At 40.2% G+C, this 18882-nt stretch overlaps 1 protein-coding gene across 2 annotated transcripts in view; it reads right to left on the bottom strand.

Moving 5' to 3' along the window:
* The window catches only part of LOC132827645 (myosin-10), a 149898-nt gene that overhangs the window by 111566 nt on the left and 19450 nt on the right, over window positions 1-18882 (bottom strand). For both annotated transcript variants that reach the window (XM_060844231.1, XM_060844232.1), the window contains exon 3: window positions 15702-15858. In XM_060844231.1, coding sequence (XP_060700214.1) covers window positions 15702-15858 — 157 coding nt within the window. The remainder of the gene's footprint in view (window positions 1-15701; window positions 15859-18882) is intronic.

Genomic DNA, 18882 nt, shown 5'->3' with positions numbered 1-18882 from the left:
GCATTTCAATACCCACACTTGTGCACTTGAGCAAGATTTTCCTCAAATCCCCTCTAAAAATTACATCCCCTTGTTACTTGCGTCTTTGAAGGGAAACCCCTACATTGATTCTTAAATCTATCCTGAGACGTGGATTACATTTCTGATCATCATTGAGCCAAAACAGTAAAAATAGCACTTGCAGAGACAGCACAACCCATATTGCAATATTTTACTTAGATGTTGCAGTCTTTAAAAACTGCATGGACAGGTTTTTAGTAGCAAAAATATTTTGTTAGTTGTTGCTGGTTTGTAAATTAAGCTCAACAGGAACTCCTGGTGCCAAGTAACTTCAAATTAGGTTCATATTTACCTTTTAGTGGGCAAACCTCCTACCAAAAAGGAGGACAACTATCAACATGCACTCATTTCTCTGCAATTTTACCATCGATCTAGAATTCCCTCCTAAACCTCATTTTGTAGCGTCTTCATGCTGTTTGAAAGTTCAAAGTAATCAACAGCACAATAAGAATGACCATAACTATATCAATGCAAGAGGTTGAAGAGATTAAAAAAGGTGAACGAGAAGTGGGGTGGTGTAGTAGCTGGATGTAGTAAGAGTTAGCTCCTGATGGAACGGGAGAGGTCAGATGCAGGGAAGTGGGGTGGGGGAAGGAGAAGAGAGAAAAAAAGAGGAGAGGAAGAGAGAAATCAGGACAATCAGGTCATGTTCTGTGGTCAGCTGACTTGTTACTCAGGAGTTAGGACTAAAATAAGTATTAATAGGCTCTTTCCAAGTGGAAAGTTATTTCAGAACCCTACAAATCCTTCTCGAAACAAGCCACCAGGAGGGTTCCAAGGGTCAAGGAACTGCCCAGCCAAGACTTCAAAATTCCTCAAAACCAATTAGTTCAGTGTGTGCTACACCAAGTATTCTGCAGGGTCTGAGTGCAAAACTCCCATTTATAGCTACAAACGGACCATAGGCCTAGATGTTCTGCTGACCTATGTTTCAGTCCCACCACACAGCAGGACTTGCAATAAAAACATGACTGACTGAACCAGGAGTAAATCGAATAAACTAGGACAGTCATTCAATCGCAAATGGATTCCAGAACACGCTCATGAAAATAGTTGTGGAAAGCACTCCAGTTTCTAAAAAGAATTAACACAAAACTGTTGCACAACTGGTGTGACTATTCTAAACTATTGTTTTGACAAGGAAATCTGGTTAATAAGTCTTAAATCTGTGTTTGTATACAATGATCTACATGGCTCAGCTTCAGCATAAAAAGTCTTCAACTCGTAAAATTTAGCTTGCAATATTCAAAAATATTTTGTTACAAAATACTGCTTTCAGCAATCAATGCAATACTTTATTGAACAGCAGATGGCAGAATCTCATGGTAGTGAGTCCAAATGCAAATAAGCTGCAATGAACAGTTCTGCAATGCTCTGCGTCACTTAGTAAAATGCCACAAGAGGGAATGAATTAAAAATTTGTTTTAGGACAAAGTAACACAATATTAATTTAATCTAGATTGCTACAGTTGTAAACCAACTGTTACATTGGAGAATGAGAAAACATGGGGTGTGACCCTCTTTGAAGCCAAAGGTTGGACACAAAGCAGAGATCAAAAGCTGCAGAAGTGGGAGGTACTCAAGAGAGATCAGTCAGACCTAGAGAAAAAACACAAGTACAGTAGTATCAGGTCAAGTGGATGCAAAGTGCAGATGAGCATTCTTGGTTCATAGTGCAAATAACAAGTGTTCCTTTTCTACATCTTAAGGCTAGCAGCATGTAGCTCACACTGGGACAAAATGGTACCTGTAGAAGTCTGACAGGATTTGTAATCAATTATATTTGATGTTGTTCTGGCATGGAAGTTTACAAAAAGTGCAATAGCACTGCAGCGAGGACAACAGGACAAAACTCTCCATGACCAAGTACATCGTCATCAGCCTTTACAAGAGCTACATATATTAGACTAGGAAAACAGGTATAAAAGTACAGTAGAAAAACAGGAGGACAAAGTTAAAATTGCCTACAATCAATAGTCAAGGAATCGAGATTCCACATTTGTAACAACTCAGTACCAGTGTGGCTGAAATGTGGATAATTAAACAAGTTTGACAAGGATAGACTCTAATGAACATGATTTAGCTTTCTGAAGCAGTTACAGTTCAGGTCTATTCCACAAATAGAACTGCCTCAAACTGCTTAAAAGAATTTCAATGAGATGAAGGTAAAGTGCAATCTGTGGCTTACATCAGGACCACAAGCTGAAGCAAGTTTTGAAATTTTTGACTGTAACCTCTCATTTGAAGTTCACCTCACCTGAAGTACCTTTGAATGTAATAAGAATCTGTGACAGTCACTTTTTGAGGGAAAGTCTGGACCAGTAAAAACTTTCATATCACTTTCATTCAAGTGAAGTTAGAGGGGTCAATTTTGCTAACTGTAAGATTTTGTTTATCAACTCAAAGGTTAGGATTCATAAGAGTAAAATACTTCTTCATTAAACCGGGATATAAAATTGCCAAAATTAAAAACACCCAAAAGTTCAGCTTAGTTGATTGTTTAACTTAAGACCATCTTAACAGCCTCTGGCTTGCAGTTTTGGTTAAGTATTCATCTGTGCCATTGTTATTTGAAAACATATAACTCTTCCACTTTTAAACATGTTTGGCACATTACCTTCCAGCACAAAGTGAGTAAAGCATTTAATTGCAAGTTTATATGCACTGTTATACCCATTTTCAGCCAACTTAAGACAGCTGGATCCAATTATGAACAGCAATAGCATTTCCTGATGAAAATATTTCCAAAGGCTGACCCAATACAACGTAGAATAGTGCTATTGAAAACAGCAGATACAAATCTGCAGCAGCTGCATTATTGAACAAAGTATAATGAAAAGTGAACTTTTGTCATGTCAGATAGTTTACTTTACTGAAGAATGTGCTTATAGGGACTTGCTTGCAAGTGGTCTATCATTCTCCAGGAATTGATATGCATTTACCCCAAATCTCAGTACAATAACAGTATTAACCTCAACTTTTTCTGGAAAGACACCTTCAATTGCATCATTGTATCTTCTTAGTTTGCAATGTTGTTATATTCTTGCAACTTGAATACATTTGGTCATCTTGCTCAAGAGACATGAAATTTGCGAGATTATGGCTTCTGACCACAGGAGGATTTCTTGCCTCAACCTTTCATGTGATCCCATTTGCTAGATCAAGGGCATCATAGCTCAGCCATAAGCAGGATGAGAACAGGCCAGGGGGTAGTCAGTCATCAAGAGTGGGGAACTTTAGCTGACTGCATTTCCTCCCCAGCCAAGGGCACTGATTAGAGATAATTTGCAATTTCTACATTAAAAACACCCTTAACTCCAACCTATGTGAATCAGTTAATTTCTTGTGAATCATGAACTAGGTGAAATTTTAAAGGTATTCTAACTACATTCATACAGCTCAGAAAAGAGACACAAAGTAGTGTTTTAAAATGTTAGTTTTCTCGGAAAAAAAACTAGCAACCCTTTCAGTAAATCAAAAAACACCACTCATCCATCATAGAACATAGAAAAATACAGCGCAGTACAGGCCCTTTGGCCCTCGATGTTGCGCCAATCCAAGCCCACCTAATCTACACTAGCCCATTATCCTCCATATGCCTATCCAATGCCCGTTTAAATGCCCATTAAAAAAAAGGAGTCCACCACTGCTACTGGCAGGGCATTCCATGAACTCCACTCGCTGAGTAAAGAATCTACCCTTAACATCTGTCCTATACCTACCACCTCTTAAATTTAAAGCTACGCCCCCTTGTAATAGCTGACTCCATACGTGGAAAAAGGTTCTCATGGTCAACCCTATCTAAACCCCTAATCATCTTGTACACCTCTATCAAGTCACCCCTAAAACCTTCTTTTCTCCAATGAAAACAGCCCCAAGTGCCTCAGCCTTTCCTCATACGATCTTCCTACCATACCATACAACATCCTGGTAAACCTCCTCTGCACCCATTCCAGTGCCTCCACATCCTTCCTATAGTATGGCGACCAAAACTGCACACAATACTCCAGATGAGGCCACACCAGAGTCTTATACAACTGCAACATGAATTCAGGACTCCAGAACTCAATTCCTCTACCAATAAAAGCCAGCATACCATATGCCTTCTTCACAGCACTATTTACCTGGGTGGCAACTTTGAGACCTGTGTACATGGACACCAAGATCCCACTGCTTATCCACACTACCATGTATCCGACCATTAGCCCAGTACTCCATCTTGTTACTCTTACCAAAGTGAATCACTTCACACTTACCTACATTGAACTCTATTTGCTACCTTTCTGCCCACTCTGCAGCTTATCTGTATCCCGCTGTAATCTACTACATCCTTCCTCACTGTCAACAACTCCACCGACTTTCGTATCATCCGTAAACTTGCTCACCCAACCTTCTAGCCCCTCCTCCAGGTCATTTATAAAAATGACCAACAGCAACGGTCCCAAAACAGATCCTTGCGGAACACCACTGGTAACTGCACTCCAAGATGAACCTTTACCATCAACTACTGCCCTCTGTCTTCTTCCAGCCAACCAATTCCTAATCCAAACCTCCAACGCACCCTCAATGCCATACCTCCGTATGTTTTGCAGCAGCCTATCATGGGGAACCTTATCAAACACCTTACTAAAATCCATATACACCACATCTACTGCTTTACCCTCGTCCACCTCAGTCACCTTCTCAAAGAATTCAATAAGGTTTGTGAGGCACGACCTGCCCTTCACAAAACCATGCTGACTATCCTTGATCACATTATTCCTATCCAGATATTCATAAATCCTATCCCTTACAATTCTCTAAGACTTTGCCCGCAACAGAAGTGAGACTCACCGGCCTATAGTTACTAGGGTTATCCCTACTCCTTGTTGAACAAGCAACCACATTTGCTATCCTCCAGTCTTCTGGCACTATTCCTGTAGGCAACAAGGACATAAAAATCAAGGCCAATGGCTCTGCAATCCCCTCTCTTGCTTCCCAGAGAATCCTAGGATAAATACCATCATATTGAGAGTCAACTGGTACCAGGCATTTTTAGACTCTCCACTAAAACTAAGATTTCTTTCCCCCCAAACAAGAATGATGCAAAACACTTCAATTTTAAGTGGTTAACCCACAGTAATTAGATTAAGTCTAGTAACACAACCCAGTGTGGGGCATCATTGTTATTTGATATAACTGCATAAAGATAAGTTCTACTTAAAGAATTCAAAAGTTGCTCCTTGTTTTGTAAGGAATAAGCCAATTTAATGAGTCAAAAATCAAACCTCAACTCACCAAGCGTCTTCCTAGTCTATGTTTGAAAATACTGCAGCACAAAGATGACTACATTTGGTTTAAAATCAAACAGGATATTAATGCAGGAATGTAGCAGCACTCATTAGATTATGAAGTAGCATGAAATCAATTCCAGCATGCATAGGGTAGGTGAACTGCCAAGTGCAATATTTTTAAAAATGCAAAAAAAAAAAAGGGGTCAGGGAATCTGACAGTATCTGAGCAAGAGGTTCTTTAACAGCACCTTCCAAACTCTGATCCCCCACCACCTAGGTGGTGAAAGCCAGAGGGAAAAAGGACTTAAGTCACGTCCACAATTTCTACAGAATTTCAGATTTCTAGTAACTATTGTACTTTTCTATTATACTGTACCAGGTACAGGGTGCAGAGGTCACAGACAAGGTCAGCATTTATCATCCACCCCTAACTGCCCTTGTAAAACAAAAAGTGGCAAGTTCAAAAAGGGTGGTGCTGGGAAAGCACAGATGAGGCAGCATCCAAATGGGAAAGGCAATGTTTCAAGCATAAACTGAAAGGTACAAGTTGCCTTCTCAATCCACTTCAGTCATACCCACAGATGCGGTTAGGATGGGAGTTCCTAGATTTTGATCCCACAAATATTGAAGGGATAATAGTTCCACGTCAGGGTGGTGCTTGTTTTGTCCCTATTAATCTGCAACCCTTGTTCTTCCAGGAGGCAGGTCAAGGTTGGAGTTTGAAAAGTGCTGTCAAAAGGAGCTTTCGTGAGTTGCTGCACTGTATCATGTAAATGGTGCACACTTTTCACTGTACAAATGATGGAGGACAGTGATGTTTAAGTTAGTCGAGTGCAATGCTGATCAAGATAGTCTTGCCCTGGATAGCGAGGAACTTAGAGCATTGTTACTGTATTTACACAGGTAGTCCAATTTAGTTGCTGATCAATGGTAAATGTGTATCCTCAGGCAACCAAAATTCAGCCCCATGATGATGTCATTAGTGGGGACTTCAGTGATGATAATGCCACAATGTCAAAAAGGTGAGGGTCATCTTCTGGTACTCGAGTGCCAAATTCCAATTGTGCAAAAAACATACCAGCCCAAGCCTAAAATGCCATTCAATTCCTCCTGTACATGCATATGAGCTGTTTCAGCACCTGGATTTTGCAAAGGGTGCTAAATATTGTGAAAATCAAAACATCCCCATTTCGGATTTCATTAAACAGCTGAAAAAGAGAGGGTTAGGCCTAGAATTCTACAGCAAGACCCCACACAAAAACAAAAAAAAAGGAACTAGACTTCTATGGAGAAATAGATGCACAGCAATTATGGAATTGGTGAGGGGTTCATAGCAGCTTTGAAGTGTGGAAAATTACAATGTTATGAACCAACATGCTTAAAGATTCTTCATTCCATAGTGCAATATGTCCATGGGACTCCATAACAAAAATCAATTTGAATTCTGGCATTAGTGATAAATTTTGCACAATTTGTGATGTTGTTTTAGCTCATTAATATTTCACTCCATAACATGGTTATGGCAATGCTAACCAATTATTCAATTAGAGTCCAATAGCATCACTTCTAAAATGTTATTGTAACTTTATAAAAATACTCCTGTAAGCTTCAAAACTAGAATATGGAACACATGACAATATGCCAAAACTTCAAAATTTCTTTTGCCATTCGAGCTAAAAACTGATTTTGCATCAGCCATAATCAGGTACATTTAACACTATTCTTTAGTTAGCTAAAAGCTCTTACAATTGCACAAACAGGATTACTCCATTCCTTCTGCCTTTCACTGTTGTTCTTTCCTCACATTATTACCTGCATTTGCTACTATTGTTTCAGATAGGCAGGTTTTACACTACTGTAATTTCTTGTATTTCTGCTCCAACCTCCCATTGAGGAGTTTGAAAATAGTGGAAGCCAGCTACAAGAAATTCACTTGATCCCAGGTTACAATTTTCTGCATTTGCACTGGACTTGTTGCTACTAGCCATTTTGCCAAGTAACATAATGCTCTACATAAACTGGAGAGTGTGCATTTAACTGCTTTTTACACTATCACTTCAACTGAAAAGTCAGCATGTACGTTTGACACTGCGACTCAATCCATCAGCATCATTAACACTAAATAATGTTCATTTTCCTTAAAATGCATGAAATGTTTCAGATAGGCATCATACACCAGGAAATGTGCAACCTGGTTTCAGAGATTGAATTTCAGTAGCAAATGCTTCCAGAGTTCAAGTAGCCCTGCTCACTTGGAACAGGCAACATAACCTTTTTCTGTATGTCCAAACAGGTATTTACAGCTTAAATCATGCGCAAGTTTAGCCATACTATTTCAAATGGTCAATGCAAGACTGTTCAGCCTGTAGTGAAGTGGACAAATGGCTCAAATGACTAAACACTTAAGTGATGTAAGCAGAACTAAACTACTTATTCAATAGAAACACACCACTGATGCACATGGATGTCTTCAAATCTTAGACTGAGAGACAAGCTCTGCATTATTTTTCAGAACTGGTTGTACCCAGTTTGTGATAATTAGATTTCCTATTTATCACCATTTACAAACAATACCCACTTTGCAACAGACTGGGTACATTACAAGTTTCTCAGAATCTAAATAGCCTCAAGTATAAAATGGTTATACTTTCACAAGTTCAATATTAAGGTGGTAGGAATACAATAGCACGAAGAATGATAAAGCTTCTATATGGATTTTTGCAAATCCATAATCAAGAAAGAATTACAGAATCCCTAGTGTGGAGGCAGGCCACTCAGCCCATAGAGTCTACACTGATCCTCAAGAATATCCCATCACACCCAACGCCCTATCCCTGTAAGCATGCACTGTGTGGCTAATCCAGCTAGCCTATACATGCTTGGTCACTGGACAGTTTAGCATGGCCAATCCACTTAGTCTGCACATCTTTGGTCTGTGGGAGGGAACCCCCAAACAGACATGGACAATGTCTGTGGAGTTCAGAGTCAAGAGTGGAATCAAAGCCAGGTCCCTGGTGCTGTGAGGCAATGTTAACCACTGAGCCACTATGCCAACCCACAAATCATTTTAGAATCAATTCTTGCTTTCCCCTGCAAAAAGCAATTAAATTCACAAGTACAGCCTGCCTTTAATTTCACTAAGCAGGAGTGATCATTTCTGACCTCATGTATTATGGCAGAGGTTGAGCTGGCACTCAAACTCATTTTATCTAGGAAGGAGATACGAATACAGTGAGAAATAAGTCATGGTAGATGATCAGCCATAACCTTAAAAAAAGGAGAGTGGGGAGGAGTGCATGTAGTCCATTCATGCAATACACAATTTGACAGAATTCAGTTAACAGTCAGTCAGTTATGTACAGCAACAAAATCAACATCTATTGTATTCCTTATGGGAATACACAGCATTCTTAAAAAGCAGGAAGCATTTAAATTTTCAGCAATCTGTCTCCTTATTCCCATTTCCTAAAATCTGATACTCAAACTCTGGCATGACTGAGAACAATCAAGGCAAAAGCACTCACTGCTTCGTTCAACTGCATTTAAATTGCACATCAACTATTAGTATGCATACACAGCTGCATACCAGTTTAAAAACGTGACAGCAAGACGACACACACACACACACTATTGCACATAGTGGATCAAAATAAAGTTAATAGCTAGCCTTTTGCAATTCAAGCAGAACAATGCAAACATTATGTAGTTGTCCGTTAAAGCCAAATTTACTCCTCATGCATGCCAGTGCAACTGACCAGACCACCTGGCTTATCTCTGCACAATGTGTCTAGAAACATATGGGAACAAAGAAACTCCAGTATTCATGTCAGCTCTCACTCACTATGATATAACCTCCTAAACAAAACAACCATTATGATGCAGTAGTTCAATCTTACATGAACAGCCACAGATATGGAACCAGTCCAAGATGGCCAGATATGATACACTGCAACTGTAATTACTAACATCTGATGTTCAAACATTACAAACCCAACAGCTCATCTGTACTATTTTAAGCATAATTTTAATCAGCAACATTCAGAACATGCACTTCAGTTATTCATAAATATTTACGAATGCATCACATCCACTTAGGTTAAATATCAGTGGACTGTTATGGGAAGAAAAAGTTACTGATCAAAATGAAGGTCTGTTGCCAGAATCGTTTTGATTCCCAAGCCAACAGAGTTTAGGAATTTCATTTCTAAGCAAGTTAAGATGGTTCCAGGTGTAACAGTGGAGCACTGAGTTCAGTGTAGCTGATGACTGAAACACCTCCTGGTCTCCAATTCAATTCACTGATTTCTCTCGGAGAGTACACATGCAGACCTATTTACAATCAGGTGTACAGCACGGAAACAGACTCTTCAGTCCAACCCGTACATGCCGACCAGATATCCCAACCCAATCTCGTCCCACTTTCCAGCACCCATCCCATATCCCTCCAAACTCTTCCCTATTCATATACCCATCCAAATGCCTTTTAAAATGTTCCAATTGTACCAGCCTCCACCACTTCGCCTGGCAGCTTATTCCATATACACGTACCACCCTGTGAGAAAAGGTTGCCCCTTCGGTCTCATATCTTTCCCCACTCACCCTAAACCCATGCCCTCTTGTTCTGGACTCCCTGACCCCAGGGAAAAGACTTTGCCTATTCACCCTATCCATGCCCCTCAATTTTATAAACCTCTAAAGGTCACCCCTCAGCCTCCGACACTCCAGGGAAAACAATCCCAGCCTGTTCAACCTCTTTAGCTCAATTCCAGGCAACAGCCTTTAAATCTTTTCTGAACCCTTTCAAGTTTCACATCTTTCCAATAGGAAGGAGACCAGAATTGCACACCATTTTCCAGTGGCCTAACTAGATTAGATTACTTAGTGTGGAAACAAGCCCTTCGGCCCAACAAGTCCACACCGACCTGTCGAAGCGCACCCACCCAGACCCATTCCCCTACATTTACCCCTGCACCTAACACTACGGGAAATTTAGCATGGCCAATTCACCTAAGCTGCACATTTTTGGACTGTGGAGGAAACTGGGGCACCCGGAGGAAACCCACGCAGACACGGGGAGAATGTGCAAATTCCACACATTCAGTTGCCTGAGGCGGGAACTGAACCCAGGTCTCTGACGCTGTGAGGCAGCAGTGCTAACCACTGTGCTGCCCAAAATGTCCTGTATAGCCACAACATTACCTCCCAACTCCTATACTCAATACTCTGACCAATAAAGGAAAGCATACCAATAGGCCTTCTTCACTATCCCATCTACCTGCAAACCTGCACTCCAAGGTCTTTGTTCAGCAACACTCCCTCAGACCTTACCATTAAGTGTATAAGTCCTGCTAAGATTTGTTTTAGATAAGATTTAAACAGTGGCACCACATTAGCTAACCTCCAGTCTTCCAACACCTCACCTGTGACTATCAATAATACAAAATACCTCAGCAAGAGGCCCAGCAATTACTTCCCTAGCTTCCCAGAGTTCTAGGATACACCTGATCAAGTCCTGGGGATTTATCCACTTTTATATATCAAGACATCCAGTATTTCCTCCTCTGTAATATGGGCCTTTTTTTCAAAATGTTACTATCTATCCCCTTCATTCTGTATCTTCCATGTCCTTTTCCAAAGTACTGGTGCAAAATACTCTTACCATCTCCTGCAGCTCCACACAAAGACTGCCTTGCTGATCTTTGAGGCGCCCTATTCTCACCATATTGTTTAGTTTCAAGCCCAACTGCCATTGCACTTCAAGACAGGAGCAGCTACAAGACAAGAGAGGGCCTAAAGGAAGGAGTGCGAAAATGGGCAGGGGGTGGGGGGCAACTACACCAAAATTTGGCAGCTGAGAAATGTAGATTGGGAGCAGCTGTTTGAGGGGAAATCCACATTCAGTGTGGGAGGCTCTTAAAGAGAGGTTGATTAGAGTTCAAGACATTTGTTTCTGTGAAAATGAAGGATACAATGGCAAAATTAGGGAACTGTGGATGACAGGTGAAATTAAGAGGAGACTAGCAAGAGAAAAAAAAAGTGTACATTGTCTAGCGACTGAAGACAGATGAAGCTTTGGAAGAATACAGGAACATAGGGCCATCTGGAACAAGGAAGTAAGAGGGCTAAAAAAAAAGGGTCAAAGTATCCTTAGCGAGCAGGGTTAAGGAAAATCCCAAAGCCTTTCATTGGTAAGGAGCAAGAGGATAACTAGGGAAAGGGTTGGCCCACAAAAGACAAAAAAGATTCTTAACAAGTATGTTGTATCGATATTTTGGGGGGGGGGGGGGGGGCGGGAAAGAGACATTGTGGATAGAGGGGTTAGGGACAAATGCACAATTACTGTAGGTCAAGTCGCCATGAGGGAAGTTGTGTTGGGTATTCTAAACGCATTAGGCTGGACAAGTCCCCAGGTCCAATGGGATTTATCCCAGGTTATTGAGGGAAGAGAGAGAAAAAAATAAATAAATAGTGGGGCTTTAACAGATATCTTTGCAGCATCCTTGAACATAGGGGAGGTCCCAGAGGACAGGAGAAATATGGATAAATACAAATGCCAGAATTGAAATTTCAAAATAAGCTTACATTCTCTCTTCAGTGGATATATTGATTTGTGACACAAAGCTGGTCTAAAGATTAACAAACTTGATACTAGTGAATAAAGAGGGGTTAAGGAACATTTGGCACTAGATAGAAAACTCAGCTTTAAAAACAAACCAAACCAATTTAGGGCACAGCCTAAAAATGCAAAATATAAAATGTTTAAAAAATTAACCCCAACATTCTACTTGCTTTGCTTTTGCCAAGCTCAGGTGTTTCCCTCACTTTCCCACAGCAACCCCATTTCAAGGATTGAAAGAGCAGTGTTCCCTCAGCAAGAATGTGGGCAGGGGAGATAGGGCTAACAGTACAAGAGCAGGAGCACAATTATTGTACCTTCATCCAAATTCTATGGCAGCCACTACTGGGAATACAAGTTGAATGAGAATGGGTGTTAAGTGGGATCTCAAGACCCCACTTAACACCCATTCTCGTTCAACTTTTATTCACTGAATTTGATTTTTAGAAGTTAAACTAAATCAAAAAAAGGCACTTGACGCATTTCATCTTGCACATGAGATTTCACAAGGAATATTTCTTGAGCAATGTACATATTGCTCAACGGGAACAGTGCCAGTTAGTTGGCAAGCACATTCCCTTTGGTAGAGATGTGGTTATCATTGCCAATGACAATCTGCCTATCATGGCATATTAACTGGCATAATATGCCCTGAAATTATGTTGGCTGACCCAACAAACTGCAAACATGTCCCTTCAGTTGTTTAGGACAAGCAAGGCACTGACTACACAGCCAATTAGTGCTTGCAATACTCACAGCAACATCCAACAGTTGGACAGTTTCAGAATAATCTTGAACATGCAAGGAATTGCACTGATATTTTAGAATTGCCTGCTGGGCTCAGGTGGCACACTTCTATGCACTGGAAGCTACATTCTGAAACATAGTGCCCTGTTCTTTCCATTCACAAAGAATACAGATGGCACTTGTTTCAACTCAAACTAAGGATTTAATGAGTTGAGAATATTTATAGCTCAGGTTGACATTCTGGATGTAGGTTTGCTCACTGAGCTGGAAGGTTTGTCTCTAGACATTTTGTCACCATACTAGGTAACATCTTCAGTGGGTATCCGGGCAAAGCACTGCTGATAATGCCTGCTTCTTATTTATGTGTTTGGTTTCTTTGGGTTGATGTCATTTCCTATGGTGACATCATTTGTGATGTCATCATTTCCTGTACTTTTTCCCCTCGAGGTTGGTAGATGGGGTCTAACGCGGTGTTTGTTGATAGAGTTCCAGTTGGAATGCCATGCTTCTAGGAATTTCGTGCATGTCTCAGTTTGGCTAGTCTTAGAATGGATGTATTGTCCCAGTCAAAGTGATGTCCTTTCTCATCTCTATGCAAGGAAAACAATGAGAGAGGGTAGTGTCATTTTATGGCTAGCTGTGTTCATGTATCCTGTATATTCATGTATTTCTGTTTGTTTATCCAATATAGTGTTTGTTACAGTTCTTGCATGGTGTTTTTGTAATTAATGCAAGTTTTGCTTGTTGTCTGTACAGGATCTTTCAAGCTCATTAGCTCGTGTTTAGTGTTGGTGAGTTTGAGAGCTACCATGATGCCAAGGGATCAGAGTAGTCTGGCAGTCATTTCCGAGATGTCTGATGTAGGGGAGTGTGGCTAGGGTTTCTGGATATGTTTGGTTTGCTTGTTTGAGTTTGTTGCGACAGAGTGACAGACAGACAGAGTGACAGACAGACAGAGTGACAGACAGACAGAGTGACAGACAGACAGAGTGACAGACAGACAGAGTGACAGACAGACAGAGTGACAGACAGACAGAGTGACAGACAGACAGAGTGACAGACAGACAGAGTGACAGACAGACAGAGTGACAGACAGACAGAGTGACAGACAGACAGAGTGACAGACAGACAGAGTGACAGACAGACAGAGTGACAGACAGACAGAGTGACAGACAGAGGCAAATGTGATACTGTTCTTTTATATAAAAAAAAGAGGCAAAAAAGATAACTCCGGAAACTACACACCTGTGAGCCCGAGTGTGAAAAATTGATGGGACCATTGTACACTTTACTTCTTACTAGACAGACTGCATCTATTGCTCTCAAAAGTAGAGAAGACTCCATCAGGGAGATGAAGCACCAACTCGCGGAGCGGTTCAGGGTACATTTCTGGGATGCATGCACCAACCACTTCAACATGCACCCCCCCCCCAAAAAAAAGGCATGTAAATCCTGGGCCTTCTGCACCAAAATCAAAGCCACGTGCCAACTCGAAGGAGAATACCTCACCTTCCAACCACACAGCATCAATATCAACTTCACTAGTTTCCAAACCTCCCCACTCCTCTCATCCCAGATCCAAATGAGATCCAGATTATCTAACTCAGCACCACCATCTTGACCTGATCTACTTGTCCAAATTCCTTCCCATCTATCCAGTCCACCCTACCCTATCACAATTACGTCCTAACTGCATCCACTTATCGCCTTCTCACCAATTCCCCTATTTCTCTCAGCCCCATTCCTCCTCCACATTTCTGATGGCACAATGATTTGCTAGAATGATACCAGGATTGAGGATTTTTTTAAAAAATCAGAAATTGAGCTTATTCTCCTTGGAGCAGAAAAGATTAGTGGTGACTTTGAGGTGTTCACAATTACAAGCAATTTTGACACAACAAGGGAGGGCATTACTTCCACTAGTATGTCAATAGCTAGGGGGTCACAACTTAAGATTTTCAGCAAGACAGCTAAGAGCAAGGGGATGAGAAATCTCTTTACTCTGTTGTTAGGATTTGGAACACTGTCTGGAAGAGTGATGGTGGCAGAATCCATCAGCAGTTTCAAAGCAGAGCTGGACATATATTCAAAAACGTTGATCCAGAATTTAGAAGACTGGAGATAGGGCTGGAGAATGGGTCTAGCTCAACAGCTCTTTTGGGAGCCAGTACAGACATGGGTCAAATACCTTTACAGTGCAGAAAGAGGCTATGATTCAAGACTTTGAAGAAAGGGTAGTAAAGGTACATTAGACATTCAAGCAGACTTTAATTCCTCACCAAATCTTCTTGCTGTCTCAAACAGCCAAATAATTAGTGTGATGTGATCAGCCTTGCTAGCCACACCCAAATTCCATGAATAAAATAACCCCTCCATTGCTCAACTAAAAAGAGGTCTATTAACTAAATTCAGCCTCTTTGCAGCTGTCTTCAGCTGCAATTCCAAAGTAATTACACGGAATGGAACAGCCTAGTGATCTTTCCAGTTCATACAGCTCTAAGCATTGCACTTTAACTTTTGTGTAAGTAGAAATAAAGTTTTCACGCAAGATATACATTAGCAAGTTTCTTAAACTGATCATTTTGAAAACAAACATCCAAGTTAAAAAAAAAAGTTTCATGACCAATACATTTATTCTTGAAGGCATCAGATAATGGCCTGTTTTGTCACAATTCAAAATGTCTAAGTGAACTACTGGAATATCTGGCAATGCACCACTCCCTTAGTATCACTAGCCCAGAGCATGAGTGGAGTCTTAAAGTGGGATTACATCCCACATTCTATGGGCAAAAGTAACTTAAGGCCACTTATCCCAAACGGTTTTTAAAAAAAACTGCACAGAATGCTTTTAATATCTGAAAGCACAACTAAAAATGCCAAAACCTTTGTTACTAAGTAGCAAAATAAATTCTAGGTTCACAACATGAGGGAAAATTCCTCATGCTCAAAGAAAAATTGAAAATTTCAGTTAATTTTTCTTTCACTTGAACTGTTTAGCACCTTACCTTGCAACATGCTTCTGTAGGCACTTTCAGAGATGGCATAGATGTGGGGTGGCATCTCATGTCGCTTTTTCCCCCTGTACATTTCGATAATTTGTTCAGCATAAATGGGTAGATTCTTGTATGGATTTATGACCACACAGAAGAGTCCAGAATAGGTCTAAAACAAGAGAAACAATAAGACACTTAAGAGCTTTGGAGAAATGGCATTTTGTAGGCTTGAGGTCCTACAGAGGATCTCAAACAATTCTTAAGAAAACTAAAGCTTGCCTTTAAAAGTTTATTTTAAAAAAATTATTTAAAATTAAAATGTCACTTCCTCCCCCACCTCTTCCCAGTCAAAGCAATGGCTGACGACAAAGGGAGTAGCCTTGGAAACTTCAATCAGCATTATTCAAAAGTTTTGATACACTGCACTAAATACTCCTTAGGTTGGAGAAGCTAGAAACGTGTCTATGCTGACTAATGTTGCCAAACCAGATAGTGATACCCGAATTTAACTGCAGGCACTTCCTGCTCAGTTGACCATCTGGCATATGCTTAAAATTTGGGAATTGGCAAACCAGGGATGGAATATGGGCTTGATCTATTTGCACCACGCTTCCTTGCATCAACTTAAACCTATCCATTTGAGTCTCCTCTGCCATTCCAAATGTCAACCATGTTAGGAGAATTATTTACTACTTTCTCCCAATTATGATCCTTCAAAACTTAGTTATTTAGTAAATGGCATGGAAGCTTTTTTAAAAAAAAAAGCAGGTCTAGCATCACATCTGATCCAAATATTTCCCAAATACCTTAAGTTCCTCTCTGCCATGGAGAAGCAGCAGACGAAAACAACCAAATTTCATCGCCAAAGTCAACTTGTGCCAAGCCACTACTGGAGCATTTAAAATAGTGTAAACATCTTCTTCATTACAATGAAGAGAACACTTTTCATTTTTAATGCAAATATGAAAGGTCCATTTGAATGGTCATTATGGAGGAGATATGGAATACACACAGGCAAAGAGGAACTTTCATAATGTCATCACACAGCATTCAACATTTGGTCACATGCTGCCTTTCTCAAACAGTTGAAAGAAAAAAGTATAAAATTCTAGGACTTAGTGGGAAAAGTCAATGTGCATCAACCATGCTTAAATGAACTTGAATGTATTATCATATGATAATGCAGTGTAAAACTCTTCAAGCAGTACACTGTCTGCAGCTTAAGCTGCAGGGTGAGGTGATCAGTCATTTAAAAAGAATATTGGCAGTCAGACAGGAAAATAAACACCAAAATACTGCTATGCAGGAGTTCCTTGCAAAAAAATTATGCTACATGCTCAATTGTCATAATGCAGCCAGATCCTGGCTTGCAGCCAATCTGGATCTTCAGATTAAACACTTGTCTCCAGAGACTTGAAAATTCAGTTCTATTGAGATTAATTATCCAAATTAAGCTAAACAATGATAATGCTGTTTATAAAAGGAATTGCATAACTACTTTACAATCAAATCCATTAACAGTACAAAATCCATTCACAGTAAGCAGTATAGCATAAACATTCAACTTTTTCATTATACTTCACAGCTTAGGTAATCCAACTCCTGACCAGACTAATTCAGCCCTCTAAAATACTGATCTTTCTTCATAATTGACCCAAAAGATGATCATAGCTGGATGAGAATCATTTCAGTAATGGCTCACCCACCATTGTTGGCGATAGGCATAGTTTAGGAAAATGGGATAAATGTAGACATTATTATACTTTTGGTGCTACAGACTTAGAATCCCTATGGTGTGGAAGCAGGTCCTTCAGCCCAACAAGTCCACACCAACCTGCAGTAACCCCACCAAACCCATTCCCCTACCTTATTATCTGATATTTACCCCTAACTAATGCATCTAACCTACACACCCCTGAACTCTATGGGGAATCTATCATGTCCAATTCACCTAACCTGCACATCTTTAGACTGTGGGAGGAAACCTGAGCGCCTGGAGGAAATCCACACAGACACGGGAGAATGTCTGTGCAAACCCCACACAGTCACCAGAGGCTGGAATCGAACCCAGGTCCCTGGTGCTGAGAGGCAGCAGTGCTAATCACTGTGCCACCATGCCACCCTACTTGTTGGGCCTCTATCAATGAGATGGTCATGCAGAACATAGCAAGTTTGAATTCTAAACTTCAAGTCACAAATTTTAAAATTATATTTCTCCTTTTACTGGTCACCGTTCATCCAGTATTAAATCTCAGTTTAGAAATCAAGTCCCTTGTATCAGGTATAAACTGATTTCTCACCCAAAGACTGAAGCAGTATCCAAACAAGCGCAGTAGCATCAAATCTGATTTATAGTTTAGAATCAAAAAAAAAGGGGGAATCTGAAGTAATTCACTACCATGGTGGGAGTTCAGTCCTTTCAAACACAGGCCAGAAAAAAAAGTTTGTTACTCTAGAGACTAAAAATCTTAGTTGTTATCTGGAAGCTAAAAATGCAGAGACTTTGGCTTCTAAACAAACAGAAATGCTGCTGCTGAAAAATAAACTCAATTACTGTCAAAGTCAAAATCCAGGAGCGACAGAAGGAGTGCAATGGAGAAAGTGCGCTTATAGTTTAATTTTCCAAAAAATTGTTTCAGTAGATCCATAGTGTTCAATTTGATTTTGGTTAAAGAGCTCAGGCAGAGTCACAATCCCAATTTTTTTTTTAAAAAGAAGGATACAATAACTGTCAGTGATCAGCTCATGTTGAACATTTATTGGTAGGAATTAATTTAGCCCATTAATTCAGTTAAACTGGAAAGTTAGTCAGCCCCCTTTTCCAGAGAAGCTGGCTTTCTTGAACTAGATAGGCAGTGTTAATTCATCCATCATACAAGCAGCACCACAACAGGGTAAAGCCTGAAAAGTTATTTTTTTGTCATTAAAAATCATTTTCAATCAAAGGAACAGCACAGCTTGCTTTGCACCTATCTTACATCGACTACACAAATGCTGGTATGCATTCTATAGCGCAGAATTTGTTTTTAAAAAATGTTTGCTTCTAACTACTAGACCCCTGTTTTTTTTTAAAAAAAGATTACTTAGTGTGGAAACAGGCCCTTCGGCCCAACTAGTCCACACTGACTGGCCAAAGGGCAGCCCACCCAGACCCATTTCTCTACATTTACCCCTTCATCTAACACTATAGGCA

This window comes from Hemiscyllium ocellatum, chromosome 25 (genome assembly GCF_020745735.1).
Source record: "Hemiscyllium ocellatum isolate sHemOce1 chromosome 25, sHemOce1.pat.X.cur, whole genome shotgun sequence".
Classification (NCBI taxonomy): domain Eukaryota; kingdom Metazoa; phylum Chordata; class Chondrichthyes; order Orectolobiformes; family Hemiscylliidae; genus Hemiscyllium; species Hemiscyllium ocellatum.
This window is presented reverse-complemented; position numbering and strand designations above follow the sequence as displayed.